We start from the raw sequence: 20,696 nt of genomic DNA on the forward strand, positions 1-20,696 counted from the left end.
CATTAACCACTACTCTCTGAATTTGTTTTTTTTAGCAAGTTTTCTATCCATTTACAAATTGATCTTTCCAAGCCTGTAGACCTAACCTTACACATTAGCCGTGTGTGGGGAACTGTGTCAAACACTTTAACAAAATCCAAGTATACCATGTCCACCGCCACCCCTCTGTCCAAGGTTTTACTTACCTCCTCATAAAAAGAAATCAGGTTTGTTTGACAACTTCTGTCTTTCATGAATCCATGCTGTCTGTTGCTTAAAATATTTTTTTCCAGCAAGAACTCATCTATGAGGTCTTTTATTAAACTCTCTAGTATCTTCCCAACTATAGAAGTTAAACTAACAGGTCTATAGTTACTTGGTAAAGACTTTGATCCCTTTTTAAATATGGGCACCACATTGACCCTACGTCAATCTAGTAGTATCATTCCAATCATAATGAGTCCCTAAAAATTAGATACAATGGTTTTAAAATGACAGAGCTCAATTCTTTTAGGATCCATGGGTGGATGCCATCTGGTCCAGGTGCTTTATCAACCTTTATTCTGTCTTAATAGGACGTGAGCTCCCCTATGCTCTTTTGTATACACAGAGCTGAGGAAAGTATTTCATAAATCAGCTTTTTGTCCTCAGTCACCCACTCTAGATTATTTTGTAAAGGGCCTACATGCTCAGACCTGACCTTTTTACTATTAATATATTTGAAGAATTTTTGGGGGTTTGTCCTACTATCTTTTGCAATCTGTCCTTGGTTTTGAATTTTTGCATCCTTGATTTCCTTTTTACATATTTTGTTATATTCTTTGTAGCATTTAAATGATGATAGTGTTCCTTAATTTTTATATTTTTTTAAAGTTATTTTCTTATTATTTATAGTCATTTTAACTTTGGCCGTGAGCCACATAGGTTTTATTTTTAGCCTTTTAAACCTATTGGCCATGGGAATATACTTTGCAGTGATTTTGCATAAAGTCTTTTTGAAGAATTCCCATTTTTGTTCTGTGTCCATTGATGCCAATATTCCCTCACAGTCCATATACAGTATATGTATTTTCTAATACTAATGTCATTCATAGTGACTGTTTAATGGGGTGGTGGTGGGTTCTGCTTTAAAGGATTAGATTTGTTATTTAATTACTGATCTAGTTTTATTGAACTAAGAAATAAATAAAAAATGCAGTCCGCGGCCGTCCATTATTTTGAAACTTTGTTTAATGTAGAAGTAAACCCTAACCGAATAACATTTATTTTACTAAGTTACTGTGCATCATAAAATTCCCTTTTTAATGAAATACTTGTTTTACCTCTTATGCTTGATTAAAGTTATTGAATTTTTTTTTGACATTATATTAACACATTTAACCTCATATGAGGTTTTAGTGATTGAGTTTACATATGCTTTAAATTCCAGCACTCAAGCACAGAGGTTAATTTAATCAAACGTTAAATCAATATTAAAGACTAAATATTAAATATTAAACTAAAGAAGTCTGTATGACAGTCTACACAAGTACCAAATCCAGTTACTATGTGATGTACAAGCCTCATAAAAGTTATTAAAAAAGTCCTTTACCTTCTCTGATTGAGCCAAATCCTCCTTCATTCATCTATATCATGTGCTACTCATCCCAGACACTGCAGTTCACAGTGGGAGAGTTTCAGCAACACAGGCAGTGCCATCAATCCAAAAAGCAATGGACAGGTCTTGGTGTAGCCATTAACAGGCTTGTGAATCAGCAGTGAGAATTCTGATAGCCCTAAAAGATTTTTTTCTACCCTGCTGTAGCACAGTCAATGACAACCTATATGAGAGTGTCAACTCTTCTCTGAATTCAGGAGCAGTGCAGAATTCTTGTCAACCTTTTACAGGAAGCTGCACTGGGTGGATTTCGCTGGCAAAATCAACATGTAATTGTGGGATCTTGCATGGGAAAAGAAAAGTGCTGATACACTTACAATTAGGTGCTGAAGCATATATTTTTAAATAGAAAGCTATTTTAAATTTAAAGGGTTAGTTTTCATTGATTTTAACCCCTTTCGTGCCTAAGGGTAAAACAAATCTTAATGCCTAAGCACAGTTTTGCAACGTTGACATGTGTTAGTAAAACTGTACATATCATCACAACTACTTTGTGTATCTAGATGGATTATACCACAATTTTTTTCAGGACAAATTGGGCTTTCATTTGGTGGTAAATAGTAATAGATATCTCCTGTTTTTGTTTTTATTATCAAAGGAAAACTGGTCCAAAATAGTAAACAAAAATCATTTTTTAAATGTATATGTATATTTCTTGCTACTACCATAACCTACCACCACCAACCCAAATGTAATTCTTCTGCTCCTGACACTGACACTAACTGACACTGATATTAATAAAAAAGTTTAAATCCTGTCCCCAAAAAAGTAAAAAAATACTGACCCTGACCTTGTACCCTGACCGTTGTCCCTGGCCGTGACCCAAACACTAACCCTGTCACTGACCTAGATCAAACCTTGATCTAGGTATTTTTATTTTATTTTTTTAACATTTTTTTTTTACTGTGCAAGGAGAGAGTGAGATACAAAGTATTACTTTTGTCTACAAAATAACACACTAGGGCTTATTTTCAGGGGATGTCTTACTTATGCTCCTTGTCCTCTCTCCCCCTGTCAAATCTGGAGTCATTATTATGACATCTTTAATCCCAAAAATAAACCTTAGTTAAAGTCATTGTAAAAATATTCAATCCGTTTGGAAAAAGATTATGTAATGTCCAGTGTGTTTCCTTTTGTAACTTTATTTACAGTGCCACTGGGCACTCACGTGATCTGTGCACTACCGAGGGAAGGGCTGAGATCTCCGTTGAAGTCAGCTCCCCTCCAAGCACTGCAGAGGGAGGGGCCACTGATGTCAGCCAGGAGGAGAGGAGAAGATATCTGGCAGATCACGTGAGCGCACAGCGGCACTCTACATAAGGTACTTTCAACAATAAAGTTACAAAAGGAGACACAATGGACATTATATAATCTTTTGCAAAACAAATTATATATTTTTACAAGGACTTTACAGGTCTTATTTTAGGGGTAGGGCTTATTTTCGGGGAAACACGTATTCACAAAGAAAGAACGGGGGCAGGCTTCGCAGTGACCGATCACTGTGATAGCCAATCAGAGGCTATCACTGTGATCAGGTGACCTGGAATTGGGAGTTCCGGGTCCCGATCATTAGTAGGGGGCTCCCACAGACTGTGCAGCATGATACGCAAGAGATACGCAAATATGCGGCCCCAGGAAAATAATCCCAGCCGAGTGGGGACGCATATTTGTGTACGGTCGGCGTGAAGGAGTTAAGGATGAATAATCCTCTTTTGTTTAGAAAAGATTTTTTTAGTCATGTTGAAGTATATTTTTGCTTGGCAAACATATGAAAGCACACGAAGCCATGCAAACATGGACTATTCACAGCAATGTCACTGTGTCATAATCAGGATAGCATGGCATAGTCTCTGTAAGTCTCTATAACAATAGTGAGTAATGTTGAGAATCCCTACTTCAGTAAGCCAGAACAAAACACAAATTATTTGTGATTGTCCTCATAAAGAGTGTCACTCCCAGTAAAGTCAAGGATAGTCCTGGTAACACAGGTGAACAGCTGGAGGGATCCAAAGACAAAGGGCCACCAAACTGGAACTGGAGCACTCTGGTAGTAGTCAGGGAAATGCTCCCCACAGTAGCTTGGTCTTTTGGATAAGCTGTATGCTATTAGTCTTTGGCTCAGCAGCCACATACTGTTTCTGACAATATAGGGCCATTCACCTGCCTGCAGATCACACAACCAGCTACCTCTGTCTTATTAAAGGCCCGTTCGTACAAACGATACGAAAATCGGATGGAAAAATCTGTACGATGAGCTGTCTGTCGATTTTTGGATCGTTAGTATGGTGCTTTCGACAGCCAATTTTGCTTTTTCATCAGACAAAAGCTGGATGTGCAGACTATAACATTTTTATCGGATGTGAACTCAACGTCTGATTTTCATTTAATTATTACGGTTTTCGTACGAAAAAAAATTGTAAGAGCAAGACTACGCATGCTCAGAAATGAAAGAATACATAGAAAACTATTCAACACATTACGTCACTTCTGACGTTGTATTCTGTCATACGAAATTTTTTCGTATCGTGAGAAACCTCTTCACTTTCGACATGAGAATAGCATGCCACAAAAAACGAACGTGCGGTTGTTTGAAAATCTAAGCGTGTGTACGAGGCTTAAGTGTGGATTTTTCTGTGCTGCTCAAGGAGGCAAGCTGAGGAATTAAAGAACATATAATAATATTTTAATTATATTTTAATATACATTAAATACAGTTAAAGGTGCTGCACCTGCTTCTGCACATGGTGAGTAAATTAGTACTTTACTACAGTTATTTTTCAAACATTAAGCTGGCAATAGGTGATAAGATTTTCTTTCCTGCAACCACAGGTTATAGAAAAGAAATCGCTTAATTTGAATCCCTTCCATGGAGCTATTTGGTTTTCCCGCTGGGGGGGGTTGGGGGCGGAAGAAGCCATCCCAGCGGGGAGAACACACAGAGATTATTGCCAGCAGCTATAGTCACTAGCAATAATTGCATAAAAAATCCGACAGGCTGGTTGTACCCAAGCTGATCGATCAATCAACTTGGGTACAATCAGCCTGCCCATACATGGTTCCCTGCTGATTCTGAACCAGCCGAGCTCCGAACCATCTTTCTATGGCTGGCTTTCGTGTTCTGAAGAAATTACTGGAATGTTACACTGGACGCATTAGTTCTCAAACTTTGTTGCTCCTATTACCGCAAATTATGCATTTGGCTAAGCCACAGGTTATCCATGCCTTGGTCAACTACTGTTTTATGTTTTTAAAGTATAATGCTTGCTGCTATGTAGAGAGGAATCAACATATGTATTACTACAGATGAACTGATAGATTGTTTGGTACCTAGACTGGATAGAGATAATAAACTTTCTGCTTCTGTTTGTTTTTTGGAGTCATTGCTCAGACTGATGGCACAGCATGGTTTTTCCCTTGATTACATTCGCCCTACAGGGCCAAGTGTACTGGAACATTATTCTTTCTGCCGAGGTGACTCTTCCATTTGTTACATCTTGTTATTAAAAGTGTTCTTTGGTTTGACAGTAGCTGAGTCATAGTCACCAAATCAATTACATCTGTAAATAATTAGAAGGATGATATGAATGAAGATTATTGAAGTACTGAACTGAAAACTTCTTTGTCAAGTTGTCTACTGTTACATGGTTAAAAAAGACACAAGTCCATCTAGTTCAACCAATAAACCACTTGTTTGTTGTTCACTTCAAGAACACCTGTCATTTTTGAAATTCCTTATACAATCACTAAGCCTAATAATCACCGACTCTCTGCCCTGGAGCTCACTGGAGCTCTGGGCTTTGGAGGGGGTGGGAGTGGCTGGCTCAGGCTCTTGGCAGCTCACTGAGAGGCTGAGACAGGTGGCGCTCCAGGGTTATGGGCAGATCCCGACTTTATTGTTTCGATCTTGCCCCATCCTGGACTGGCTCTGTGACATCAGCTGACAGTGGGCTTCAGTCAGCTGTCGGCTGAAAATGGGTTACAGGAGTGCAGAACGAACTGTGATCCACAAGAGAAGTACAGCCAAACAAGCTTTGGCTGTACTTCTCCTTTAAATTAACTTTTGAGCAACTCATCCGCAGGGCACTGTTTAGTACCTGAAGCCTTGTATCAGGGAAGAAGTAGGTTTTCCGGGAAGGATGAGGTGATTAATAAGAAAGAGAGATGAGGATATGTGGAGATATGCAAAAAGAATGTCTGGTCAACTGTTATAGAAAGTACTAAGCCCTAGCTAAATGGAGATATTTTTTTGTTTCTCAAGACTACAAAAAATTTATGTAGCTGTATGGCAACTGATGGGTGATCTTCTGCTTGGGTGGTAGATTGGAATTTTTTTGTACCACTCCTATGGCAGTGCCTCCATTTAATTGGGCCTTGTGTTTGCAAGTTGCGTTTTCCTCATTCCGACACATTTACTTAGATTTGGAAAAAGTCAGTTTAGTCCCTGAATTTCTTTTAACTTTCATGTAGAATCTTGAGGTAGATAGGATATTCAAAACATAGTAGTAGTATTGTTTATCTGGTTGATATCCTCTGAAGTTACAACTGGAATCAGAGCAATGTGGTGTCTTTGATTGCTGCCTTCTTCTTTCTGCTTCTCTTCTCCTTCATTTGCCTTGGTTGTATCTACCTTAGTATTTCTAAGTCACAAACCAGAACATGAGTGTTTAAAAATTATCATATTTCCTAGATGTGTTCTGTATTTATTACTCTGAAAGTGCTGAAGCCAAAGAATGACCATGACAATCAGGCTACTAGCATTTTTAGAAAAGGAGTCACCTATTCCTCTATAAAGGGTTTCCTTTGAAACTGAAGTTGAAGGGTCCATTCACACGGGACTCAGACATGCATCTCCCATGCAGGGCCATCTTTTACTGGTACGGGCATGCTGTGCCGGTGTCATATTCATTTCTTTTGGGACAAGCAGCTGCCGCTGTTTCCAAATATGACATACTAATTCATTCGAGGACCTGCAAACTGTGAGAAAAGTTTTGTCTGCACATATTCTTGATACTTGGTTCTTGCGCTAATGGACACATTATTGTATTTTCAACCAGTTGGGACTTTAGACATACAAAGAACATCCTAAAAACCTCACAAAAAAACCTTGGGTGTGCATCGGACGCCCTGGTGTTCCTCCTCTGGTGTATCCCATGTACCATTAGAAATCATTAGTGGCAGCTATCATGTTTACAACCAGGTCTTAGTCTCTGTGTAGGAGTGCAAACAATAGCTCATGCACCAATGATACCTGCAAACATTGTTTGTGGGCTTCATTAATAAATACAGATTAACAATATTATCCTTATAGCATATTTAAACTAGTTATTTTATGTGTATACATGGCCATATTAGGTCAGTTATGCCATGAGCATCCCCCCAAAAAAATAGCATGAGGGGTGGGCACTGTCCTTGGGAACGTGTACTAATGAAAAAAGATTTTTTGAAAAATCCATTTGGTCAGGAGCAGTGATTTTTTTTTAAATGATTAAAATGAAACATTAAAAAGTCAAATTGCTTTAACCACTTTTCGACTGCGCTATAGCTGAATCACAGCTACAGCGCGGCAGTCGGTCAGTTCTGGGAGGGCATCGTATGATGTCCTCCCATGATCGCACCTGCCGTGGCACGCTAGCAGCGCGCTCTGTGATTCCTGTGTCCTTGGGACCCAGTTCCTCACTAATCAGGGTAGAGGGGGCCAATAACAGCAGCCCTTTACTACGTGATTAGCTGTGTCCAATCACAGCTGATCTTGTTGTAAACACAAGCCGGTTATCGGCATCTTATTCCTCATGCTGACAGAATGAGGAGAGAAGAGGAGAGCTGTTAACCAGCTTGTTTGAAAGGGACATCTGCACTGGTAATCAGGCCACTGATTATCAATGGCCTGATTATCAGTGCAGCCCCAACAGTGCCCATCAGTGCTACCTATCAGTGGCCATCTGTCACGTACCTGGATCGTGAGCCTGACGTGTAGAGGGGAGCCTCTCTTGCTGCACCGGCTTGTGAGCCCCTGAGGTTGAGACAGCAGCCACAGAAGCACGGTGACGCAGGAGTGCCTAGGTTCAGTCCAGTATCAGTATGGCCGGATGCTGGTGGCTGGAGATGCAGCAGGCAGGCCGGTAGAGCTGAGTAGACCAGGACTGTGGTAGGCTGGATCACAGAGGTCACAGGAACTGATGTGATTCACAGAGCAGAACTGCAGCAGGCTGGAGGAGTGGATGCAGAGTCAAGCAGACTGGGTCGGTAATTTTCAGGCAGATCAGGCAGAGCAGCAGGCAGAAGAGAAGTCCAAAGAACAAGCCGGAGTCGGGGTATCTAGCAGACAGGGTTAAAAAGGACAGAGCAAGCCGGGTCAAGGATCAGAGGTCAGCACAGATAACAGGATTCAGGACACACAGGAGCTGCAGACCAAACAGCAAGGAGTCTCTGGTGCACTCACTTTAAATAGCCCCTTTGGTGCCAACATTGGTGACAGGCACACGCATCTGCTGAGCTATTCCAGCTGCATGGCCATGCCTTTCCTGACACCATCAGTGCTGCCAATAAGTGCCCATCAGTGCCTCCTCATCAAGGTCACCCATCAGTGCCGCCTATCAGTGCCATCTACCAATGCCCATCTGTGCCACTTATCAGTGCCCATCAGTGCCACCTATTAGTCTATATCAGTCCTGCCTATCAGTGCTGCCTATCAGTGCTGCCTACCAGTGCCACTTATCAGTGTCCATCAGTGCCATCTATCAGTGCTGCCTCATTAGTGCCTCCTCATCATTGCCCATCAGTGCCACCTCATCAGTGCAGCCTATCATTGGCCATCTTTGCCCATCAGTGCAGCCTATCAGTGCCCATCAGTGCAGCCTCATCAGTGCACATCAGTGAAAGAGAAAAATTACCTGATTGAACAATTTTGTAACAAATTATAAAAAAAAAAAACGTTTTTGGTCTTTTTTTTGTTAATTTAGCAAAAAATAATAAATGCAATGGTGATTAACTACCACCAAAAGAAAGCTCTATTTGTGTGAAAAAAATGATAAAAAATGTCATATGGATACAGTGTAGCATGACCGTTTAAATGCCATTTAAAATGCAACAGCACTGAAAGCTGGCCTGGGCCGTAAGGGGGTAAAAGTGCCCAGTAGGCAAATGGCTAAATAACATGCCTGATGGGGTTGTCCTAATTCTGACTCTGAAGGGGTGAATCTCTGTGATGTACGTAGAAAGTGTGCCTCATTGAAAAATCTGCCGTCAATCACAATGCCTGCCATCCACCGACTCGCTTAAAAAAAAAGAAAAGAAAAAGACAAAGCTCGCCAAATGACAGCTCCCCAAGCTGTGATCACCTATATGACCCCTCACCATTCCAAAACGTCAAAAAAAGTTTTGATTTCAGATACACTTGAATTCATTCTCCCACAGCTACCAAAAGATTTATGTTATTTTCATTATAAAGATTACTGCAGCTTACAATTTAGTCAGCATATGTTTATACAGTGTATGTCATAATTTTTTTATAATGTCATTCAGTGGAAGTTGATTGATTTCAATTATGTAAAATGGCTTTATGTTTTTTATTGTAAAACTTTACCATTATAGTTTTTTAACTGTTTCCAAAAGTAACTTGCATATAGCAAAGCCCATTTATTTCCATTATGATCATTAGAGAAATAAAAAGGGCTTTTTTTTTGTGATCTTAAGAAATCTGCCGCCCATTCTGCACTATTACAATAAAATGATTGCAGTCATCGAGTTTATGATCCGGGGCCAATCTCTCCCCATATACAACTGAGTTAAGGTTTCAGTTATTTTATTTTGTAATTGTTACAGCAGGGTGATTAGTGGCCTGTAATGTTCCATCTGGGCTGGGGAACATAATTAAGTGTTCTGCTTCAAAGCCTTTGATTCACTGTGCAGGTTAGACTTTGTGTAAGACCAATATGTTACTTTTTTATTACCATCGGGATGCGGTGACAGGAGCAAAGGATGTATAAAAAAAAGTGAAAGACCAATGGTATTGGATAGAAATTCTTTCAAAAGAGAACTTAGACTTTTAAGGCAATACTTACAATAAGCTATATATGCAGGTGCATCCCAAAAAAATTGGAGGTACCTCCCAACTTTTTGAGGTGAGAATGAGGGACACCTATCAGCAAAAGTATGCAGGCATAGGACACACTCCTTGCCACGCCCCCTTAAAGATGAATTGTACAAAAAACAAGATTGGCCAAACTCAAAAAGTTATTTTTTTACCACTACTATTCCTTTATATTGGCTTTTGGAATTTACAAATGCAGCAATTTAGAAATCAGATGAAAGGTTTAGCGCTGGAAAACACTTTTTGATAGATAAAAAGTGCATTTTATATACAACTATATAGATCAGACCAAAATGAGGGACAAATGAGGAGGAATGAGAGGCAGAGGGGCATTGCTCCAAATCAGGGACAGTCCCTTAAAATCAGGGACAGTTGGGAGCTATGGGTAAGTAATGACTGCTCCAGTAAATTGCACCAACAACATGAGCACATGCCTTCCCAACAGCATGTGTGGGGCACTAAGAAATAAAAAGACACAACTCCAGGTTTTGGTGAACTCCCTATGTGGTGGTGGTAAACACAGTGAAAAGATAACCATAAATGGTGGTAGTTTAAATTCTATCACATAATAGGTTCTGCTAAGTGGAGCAATAAAGAGCAAAAGCTAAACCATGGCAACCATCAACATGTATGATAACTTCTATAATCATAAACGCTTATGCCCCGTACACATGAGCGGAAATTCCCTTGGAAAAAACTTGGATGGTTTTTCCGACAGAATTCTGCTCAAGCTTGGCTTGCAAACACACGGTCACACAAAAGTTCTCTGAAGAACTAAAGTTCTCAAGAACGTGGTGACGTACAACACTACGACGAGCCGAGAAAATGAAGTTCAATGCTCCCGAGCATGCGTCAAATTGTTTCCGAGCATGCGTAGGAATTTTGCGCATTAGACTTGGTACAGACGAACAGAATTTCTGATCAGAACTTTTTCCGACAGAAAAATAGAGAACCTGCTCTCAATCTTTTGCTGGCACGAATTCCGCCAGTAAAAGTCCGATGGAGCGTACACACGGTCGGAATTTCCAACCAAAAGCTCACATTGGACTTTTGCTGGCGGAATTTCCGATCGTGTGTACGGGGCATTAAAGTGGTTGTAAACCTCAGACATGAAAAATTAAGCATATCCTTCTATAGTGTGTTTTAGTCCTAATCCAATGCACCAAGTGTCATTTCTCTCTGCTATCTCCTTCCTCTGCTATCTGCATGAGTCATTTCTCTCTGCATGAGTCAACACCAGACAATTGATGGCCGCTCAACCTCTCCAGTACACAGCAGGTGTTTGACAGCCTCAGTTGTGAATGTTTCCTTATGATTCTGTGTAGAGCGGTGTGTGTCCATTCCCTCCACTCAGGTTTTAAATTACACTGAGCTCTGTGCTTTACTGCAGTGTGTGATGTCAGACCCCCACCCTTGCCTTTTGGGGCTGTGAAAAATCCTTTGATCTGTGTATTGCAGAAGGTACAACCTATGTTGGAGGATGTGTTTCACCTCTCTGTATCACCTGAGACTAGTTACTTCACTGGGTATATGTTAGGGTTTACAACCACTTGAAGATGCTTATGGGTCAATATGAATTAAGATAAGCCACCACACATAGAAGGAAGCATCAAGTTAAAATGTGCACCAAATAATCTCCATTGAACCTAGGGAAGATCTCTGCTTGTGTGATACGGGAGGACACTGAATGCCCATACAGTGTTCCCCACACAAAACCGAAAGCAGAAATTCTTTTAATCTATTCCAATCTGCCTGGGGTAGTGAAAAATGGAATGCGACCCAATGGGGGGAGCTGTCGAAGGAAAATGTGGAAGGTTCCATTGGTCACTTAGAAGAAGATCTTTTTATAGCTAAGGCCTGGAAGCAACCCAGGGTCTCCATCTTAACAACTAAGAGAAAGATCTCTTGGATAATGACCCAGGAAAAAATAGTCAGCACTATCCTAAATACAACTAAAAAATTTGAAGCGATATAGGAACCATGGGCTCAACATGTGGGTATCTCATTATTACCTAGCACCAGCAATGCATAGGCTAGGGAGGGGACGCCTTGGAGGCCGGCAAGTATCTATAAACTCTTTTCTAATCTCTCTCATTTCTTTCGTCCTTTTCTATACCTCTACCTCTATTATTCTGCAAGATTACAAGGACCCATAACGTTGACAATGTAGTTTTGAGTTCCTTATTTTATGACAAAACCAGGAACCCACTGGTTCTCAATTTAAAATTCTTTAATTTCTATCTTGACAGACTAGCCATCCCAGTTGTTCACTACTTTCTAGAGTATCAAGACATGTAGACAGATGAAGGTAGCCCAAAGCTTCCTAAGGACGGGTGATTGTTGGGGGTCTCGCCAACTGCCCCATGACACAGTATGTTCCCAATGGGGGTGTCGGGGGCAGAAGGTAGTCTCACCTATTCACTAATACTAGGCTCTAGTCTCCTTGGTTTAGGGATGTCTCTATTAATATGTACATTTAATAACTCTTGTTCTACAAGTCTGTATTTATATATGTTTTGCCTCTGAAATGGTCAATATCATTATTTTTCTCTTTTTTTGTATTAACGTTTTTCTGAAAATCAAGAAAACTTTTAAACTTAAAAAAAAAAGGTCTTTATTTGCATATTCAGCCAGTACTCTACAAATTTGGACAAGCTTTAATCTATGTGCTAATTAAAGTCATGGTGCAAGGTTAATGAACAGACTTGACCAAAGGTTCACTGTAAATTATTAAAAGGTTCAAGAGAGTATCAAAGTGTATGTAAACCTTAAGAATTAAATTCTCTTATTTGCTCTCTTTTGGTCTGTTAAACATACCATTAAAAGTGCTTGATAAGCTAATAACTTCCTGTGCTCCTTGCCTGTACTGCATTCTTATAACGGAGAGAAGGTAGAAGAAGTAAGGGTGAGGTATTCTATCCCATCATAAGGTAACAACGCTCCTCAAGAGATACCATAGGTTGAGTAAGTACTGCCCTTCTAGGAAAGGAAGTGTGTTGTTGGCAGGATCACTAGGCAAAAATAAATGAAAAATAAAGCTTAAAAAAGTAAACTAATGCAGCCAACAAATATAAGGACTGGTAAGCTGCAATATATTTAATTTTTATTCTTGGGTACAGCTTAAAAAAAAATCTGCAGGAAAAAAAAGAATGCATTGTTAAATTCATATACAGGTTTGTTTAAATCTATTTTTTTTTTGCATTTACAGATAAAAACAAAGAAGCAAACAGAGCGCCTTGCTCAGCCACCTTCATTTTACATTCTGAGAGGAAAAATAAAACTGCCAAGGCAGATGAAAAGGTTTGTCTTCTCCAGTCTTCAAGTACTAAGAAACTTTTATTAGCCTGTCAAAGACAGGAGCCTAGTTACCTAGTTCTTTATTTCTCTTAATTGAAAATGTCTGCCCCATAATTATTATGATAGGAAATGTTCCTAACTAATCAATCATCAGCAGTTAGAGGCTTACTAGTGTAATCCTTTTTAATTTCCCAGAAACTAGTGTTTTAATGTGAACTCAGCAACTGCATACAGTATATTATGAACTATATTATGCATAATAAAAAATGCTTGGGGTTTATTTCATGTAAGTTAATTTTCCAAGTTTATTAGATAATAATATGAACTTTGAAATATTGGTCTGTGGCCTTTACTAAACTTTTTCATGTATTGGATTATAGGATGTTGCTATGAAGGTATCAAGTAGTGAGGATTATACGACTAAAGGCAACAAGCCAGTGGCATCAACGCCAGTTCCAGGATCACCATGGTAAGAATATTACATTAAATATGAATAAAATAATAATCTCACCATCTTTGACTATGATATGTGCTATAGATATTAACGATTAATTTTCACTTTCAATCCTGCCTCCATTATTGGTGCTGTTTATACATGTTTTTTTTTGTTTTGTTTTTTGTATGATCTAATCTTTGTACTTTTGATAAAACTTTAATAAAAATACAATTATAAAAAAAAAAAATATTTGAATGCATGCCTGAATATGGTTTGTTTGTAACTGTGCTAAGGGAGAACAGGAAAAAAGGGGTAGTTAGACAAGACTATATTTTATTTTACATATGAGAGATTGCATTAAGTACAGCATATTTAGTAACATAGTTAAAGTTTAACCATTTCAGCCCCGGAAGGTTTACTCCCCCCCCCCCCCCCCTATGACCAGGCCATTTTTTGCAATACGGCACTGAGTTACTTTACCTGACAATTGCGCGATCATGCGACACTGTACCAAAATAAAATTGATGTCCTTTTTTTCCCCCACAAATAGACCTTACTTTGGGGGGTATTTGATCACCTATGCAGTTTTTATTTTTTGCGCAAATAAATGACCTCTAATTTTAAAAAAATAACAATATTTTTTACTTTACGCTATAAAACATATCCAATAAAAAAATGTAAAAAATCTAATTTATTCATCAATTTAGGCCAATATGTATTCTGCTACAAGTTTTTGGTAAAAAAAAATCCCAATAAGCGTATATTAATTGGTTTGCACAAAAGCTATCGCGTCTACAAACTGTGGGATATATTTATAGAATTTTTCTTTCTTTCTTTCTTTTTTACTAGTAATGGGGGTGACCAGCGATTTTTAGTGGGACTGTGACATTGCGGCAGACACTAAGTGACACTTTTTGGGGACCAGTGACACTAATACAGTGATCAGTGCTAAAAAAAAAATACACTGTCACTGTACTAATGACACTGGCAGGGAAGGGGTTAACATCAGGGGCGATCAAAGGGTTAAATGTGTCCCCTGGGAGTGCTTGCTAACTGTGTGGGGGAAGCTTTGACTGGGCGAAAACAGAGATCAATGTTCCTGCTTAGCAGAAACACAAGATCTCCATCTTCCACTCTCACAGAATTGCGGTCAGGTAAACTGCCATTCTGCCTATCCTGAGAATGATTGTTGGGTTCCGGCGAACATGGGGTCCACCAAACTGGCTGATTGGCTCCCGCTGTGTCCAATCACAGCGGGAGCAGGCCGCCAGCGGTGCACGTGCGCCCCAGACCCAGTGCATGAAATCACGTACAGTTATGTGATTAGGTGCAGGAGGGCTGCACTGCCGCAGCATATCTGTGTGGGGCGTTCCAGAATGGGTTAAGTGTAACATTGGGTGGTTTATCAAGGGGTCCCTGAAAAAGGCCAGTTTTTCGGCACCCATTTAACTACTGACCACGCAAAAACACCTAATAACTGTGTGTCAATTAACAGCTAGACAAAAGTGAGCAGTCTAGGTCTGCATGATGATGTGGGGGGGATCCCAGTAACCATCTGTGCCAAGTTTTTCATAAATGGGCCCCTAAGACTCTGATGGTCCAGTACATTCTGCACAAACAGTATGTCCGCCCCTGTTGATGCAGTCTTCCAATAGCATTACCATAGCAGTGTTGTTTATCTGAGTCCTCCCGTTACATAATAATATTACCTTTTGATCCTGTCCTGGAATAGTATCAGCTCTGACTATACTATGTGGGTATGAAGTTGTCTTTGTAAAACAGAAGGAATTTACATGTCATATCTTTCAACACAAATCCAAAAAAACAAAGTGGTTTATTCCTCATTTAAAAAAGAAGTATGACCAAAGCTTTTTTGGTCATACTTCTCTCGTGGGTCACAGGAGTACACTTACTTGTGCTCTCCTGTGACCCAGAATCAGCCAACAGCTGATGTCTGCTGACAACACAGAGCCGCTCCAGCCTCTGGAAGGATCCCAACAATATTGTCATGATCCACCCAGATGCCTGATTGATAGTTGATTTAACCTCTCAGTGTATGGCTGAGAGCCAGAGTCAGCCAGTCCTGTCCTCTCTCCAGCCCAATGCTGCAGTGAGCACTGGAGGGGCAAAACAGAGAGCCACTTATTGGCGGTCAACTTTTGCTCAGCCCAAAACGTTCACCCAACAATATGTAACAGACAGAGATTTTTATTTGGGTTGTGTAAGATCCAGTGGCGGCTGGTGCTCCATTTTTTAGAGGGGGGCTGCAAACAAAGGACCCGGCCCCCCCATGCAGTTGGTCGGTCAGTCAGTTGATCTGCTGATGGGGACACTGATGTAAGGAGGCTGCTGATGGGGACACTGATGTAAGGAGACTGCTGATGGGGACACTGATGTAAGGAGACTGCTGATGGGGACACTGATGTAAGGGGACTGCTGATGGAGACACTGATGTAAGGGGGCTGCTGATGTGGACACTGATGTAAGGGGACTGCTGATGGAGACACTGATGTAAGGGGACTGCTGATCGGGACACTGATGTAAGGGGACTGCTGATCAGGACACTGATGTAAGAGGACTGTTGATTGGGACACTGATGTAAAGGGACTGCTGATGGGGACACTCTGATATAAGGGGACTGCTAATGGAGACACTGGTGTAAGGGGGGCTGCTGATGGGGACACTGATGTAAGGGGACTGCTGATGGGGACACTGATGTAAGGGGACTGCTGATGGGGACACTGATGTAGGGGGACTGCTGATGGGGACACTGATGTAAGGGGACGGCTGATGGGGACACTGATGTAAGGGGACTGCTGATGGGGACACTGATGTAAGGGGATGGCTGATGGGGACACTGATGTAAGGGGATGGCTGATGGGGACACTGATGTAAGGGGACTGCTGATGGAGACACTGATGTAAGGGGATGGCTGATGGGGACACTGATGTAAGGGGACTGCTGATGGAGACACTGATGTAAGGGGACTGCTGATCGGGACACTGATGTAAGGGGACTGCTGATGGAGACACTGATGTAAGGGGACTGCTGATCAGGACACTGATGTAAGGGGACTGCTGATCAGGACACTGATGTAAGAGGACTGTTGATTGGGACACTGATGTAAAGGGACTGCTGATGGGGACACTCTGATATAAGGGGACTGCTAATGGAGACACTGGTGTAAGGGGGCTGCTGATGGGGACACTGATGTAAGGGGACTGCTGATGGGGACACTGATGTAAGGGGATGGCTGATGGGGACACGGATGTAAGGGGACTGCTGATGGGGACACTGATGTAGGGGGACTGTTGATGGGGACACTGATGTAAGGGGACTGCTGATGGAGACACTCTGTTGTAAGGGGACTGCTGATGGAGACACTGATGTAAGGGGACTTCTGATGGGGACACTGATGTAAGGGGACTGCTGATGGGGACACTGATGTAAGGGGACTGCTGATGGGGACACTGATGTAAGGGGACTGCTGATGTGGACACTGATGTAAGGGGACTGCTGATGGGGACACTCTGTAGTAAGGGGGTGTTGGGGACACTCTGATGCAAGGGGGACGCTGTTGGGGACACTCTGATGTAAGGGGGGTGCTGATGGGGACACTCAAAATTAAAGTGGGCTGGTCTGGACGAAGACCAGGGCCAAATTTTTGTCCAAGTCCAGCCCTGGGTGGTGCTGTTTTTTGGGGCTAAACTAACTGATGTGGAGGTAACATAACATCTCCCAAAACAAATCCAATGCAGATAGCTCTTAAGAAGGCAAAGCTCATGTAAACAAGCCCTAAGGATGATTATTCCATCTACATTGAGAATTGACTGAGAACAGTTACAGCTAAAAGAGATGCAGCTCCCCATACCTTTCTTCTTAGCCCATACAATGCCAGCCTTTACTCTGGGTAAATGACTCTGACAGATGTCTTTCTATTTTCTTTCTAACTAAAATGTAGAGTTTTCAATACTAAAGATATTCATTAAAGGAAACCTGCAGGCAAAACACAAACATTCAGCCATGAATATGCACAAAGTAAAAATCTGTTTATTCTTTATATATTGTTCAGAAGAAAGGTAATGTTCCATAGCTTTTTTGGATCAGGAACAGGTAGCATTCTGCTTTTGTAGGTTCTGAACAGCAAACTAGCTATTATACACAGGCAGAAGGCAGAAAAACTTCTGGATCAATAATCAAGAAATATCAAACAGTAGATAAGTAATATATACCATATTTATCGGTGTATAATATGCACAGGCGTATAAAACGTACCCTAATTTTAAGTCTCCATGCACACTGGAGCTCATAAACGGCTGTTCTGAACGTCGGATTGCTGGCAGGAAAGCGCTGCTTAAAAAATGCAATTTTATCAGCATTTTGCATTGCCGTTAATGCACGTTTAGCGGCGTTAGCTTTTAGCCACATTTCTCTGCCTCTATTCAAAATCAATGGTTCCCTATGGGAGCCCATTGATTCAAATAGAAGTCGCACCAAAAGGCGGATCATCATGATGCAACTTGCGGTGCGTCTTCTGTGCTGAGGATGAAGAAGAACCCCCGCTAAAATGAAAAAAATTGGCGTGGAGTTCCCCCCTCAGACAATACCAGGCCCTTCGGTCTGGTATGGATTTTAAGGGGAACCCCCTTTGCTGAAAAAATGGTGTGGGGGGTCCCCCCAAAATCCATAACAAACCCTTATCCGAGCATGCAGCCCGGCAGGTCAGGAAAGAGGGTGGGGACGAGAGAGCGCCCCCCCCCTGAACCGTACCAGGACACATGCCCTCAACATGGGGGTAGGTGCTTTGTGGCAGGGGGGCACTGCACCCCTCCACCCCAAAGCACCTTCTCCCCATGTTGATAAGGACAAGGGCCTCTTCCCAACAACCCTGGCCTTTGTCAAAAATAAAACACACTACACAGGTTTTTAAAGTAATTTATTAGGCAGCTCCAGGGGTCTCTTCCTTCTTCTCCGACCTCTTCTCCGCGCTTTCCATTGTCTTCCTGCCAGGCTCCTCCGCTATCTTCTGCTATTTTGCCCGCTCTTTTGCTAGTGGTTGCCCGGTCTTCTCCGTCGTCTTCTTCCCTCTGCTCTTCTCCTGATGTTGACACGATGCTCTCTCCCGCTGTAATGCTGGTTGCACGGCATGGGGTGTGGTCACCGGGTGATGTCATCCAGTGACCCCGCCCCCTTATGACGCCACCATCCCATTATGCCCCGGGTGGTGACATCATAAAGGGGCGGGGTCACCAGATGACATCATCTGGTGACCATGCCCCATGCCAATATAAGTTGTTGCACACCGCGCACCCGGCATTACAGCGGGAGAAAGCATTGTGTCGACATCGGAAGAAGAGCAGAGGGAAGAAGACGACGGAGTAGACCGGGCAGCCACTAGCAAAAGAGTGGGCAAAAGAGCAGAAGATAGCAGAGGAGCCCGGCAGGAAGACAATGGAGAGCGCGGAGAAGAGGCTGGAGAGCGCGGAGAAGAAGGAAGAGACCCCCGAAGTCAGAAGAGACCCTGCCTAATAAATTACTTTAAAAACCTGTGTAGTGCGTTTTATTCTTGACACTTTTTTCCAGGTGAATGGGTAGGGGTAAGATGTATCCCATACACATTCACTCCCAGATTCCGATAAGCCCCTCGCCCGCAGACCCTGACAACCAAAGGCCAGGGTTGTCGGGAAGAGGCCCTTGTCCTCATCAACATGGGGATAAGGTGCTTTGGGGTGGGGGGTGCAGTGCCCCCCTGCCTCAAAGCACCTACCCCCATGTTGAGGGCATGCGGCCTGGTATGGTTCAGGAGTGGGGGGGCACTTGCTCGTCCCCACCCCCTTTCCTGACCAGCCGGGCTGCGCACTCGGATAAGGGTTTGGCATGGATTTTGGGGGGACCCCCACGCTGTTTTTTCGGCGAAGGGGAGTTCCTCTTAAAATCCATCCTCTTTTTACAGCGTTAAACCTTGTTTAACACCTTTTACCGGTGTCTGGTGTTTCCAGTACTGCTCTTGAACGAGATTTTATACCTCTGCACAGTACACAGCCCCCACTTCTGCACAATACACAGCCCCCCACCTCTGCACAGTACACAGCCCCCACTTCTGCACAATACACAGCCCCCCACCTCTGCACAGTACACAGCCCTCCCACCTCTGCACAATACACAGCCCCCCACCTCTGCACAGTACACAGCCCCCCCACCTCTGCACAATACACAGCCTCTCCACCTCTGCACAGTACACAGCCCCCTGCACTCTCAATCTCCTGGGACAGCATTGCCAGCATACTCTAAAGCAGTGGTTCTCAACTCCTGTCCTCAGGACCCACTAACAGGCCAGGTTTGCAAGATAACTGAAATATATCACAGGTAATATCATTTGCTGCTCAGTGATTGCAGTATTCTAGTCTGCATCTCCCCAAGGTAATACTTAAAATCTGGTCTGTTGGTGGGTCCTGAGGACTGGAGTTGAGAACCACCGCTCTAAAGTTAAGAAAAAATCACTGCCAGCCCCTTCTCATACATCGCTCCTCCTGTGTCACTCTCATTGTAAATCAAAGACTCTAAATACCTAATTAGCACTATTCTTTCATGCTACCTGATCACATGACTGCTCTCCTCTGCCGTTTCATGGATGGTCATGTGACCGCTCTCCTCCCCCAATCTAAACCAACATGAGGAGGAGGAGCAGGAGGAGGAGAGTGGCCATAAAGAACGAAGATAATGAGGTATTTAGAGGCTTTGTTTTACAATGACACTGACACAGCGGTGTATGAAAAGGCTCAAAAATAAAAAGAAAAACTGCGCTGCAGAGCAAAAAAGGTCAAAGGTAAAAGCTGCACACAAAATACACCAATATCTGTGTATACCATGAAAAATAAAAAATAAATAAAGTGCGCTAATTATATGAAAATACACACATAGATGTGAATACATGTGGGTGGTAGTAAAAACCCCAATCTACTGAGAGCAAGTAAATGACTCCATGAGTGGTAGAAATATATAAGTGCAAAACATAAAAACTCAAAGAAGAAACAAAAAATGTGTACATGTGAAGTACAATGATATTAATAGCGTGAAAATCTGAAAATCAAACAAACTCAGTCCATGGGTTCAAACATAAAAAGTTCATCAGTGAAAAAAAGCTTCCATCCACTATACAGCTCAGCAGCAACTAATCCCCCTATGAGTGGATTGACAAAGGAGAGAGATGTGCAGGATGGTGCAAATCCACTGACGGT

General features: G+C 42.0%; 1 protein-coding gene across 2 annotated transcripts in view; it reads left to right on the top strand.

Moving 5' to 3' along the window:
• Nucleotides 1-20,696, top strand: part of TCERG1L (transcription elongation regulator 1 like) — a 325,277-nt gene that overhangs the window by 243,859 nt on the left and 60,722 nt on the right. For both annotated transcript variants that reach the window (XM_073595691.1, XM_073595690.1), the window contains 2 exons: nt 12,934-13,025; nt 13,403-13,491. In XM_073595691.1, coding sequence (XP_073451792.1) covers nt 12,934-13,025; nt 13,403-13,491 — 181 coding nt within the window. The remainder of the gene's footprint in view (nt 1-12,933; nt 13,026-13,402; nt 13,492-20,696) is intronic.

Source organism: Aquarana catesbeiana, linkage group LG08, assembly GCF_042186555.1.
Source record: "Aquarana catesbeiana isolate 2022-GZ linkage group LG08, ASM4218655v1, whole genome shotgun sequence".
NCBI lineage: Eukaryota > Metazoa > Chordata > Amphibia > Anura > Ranidae > Aquarana > Aquarana catesbeiana.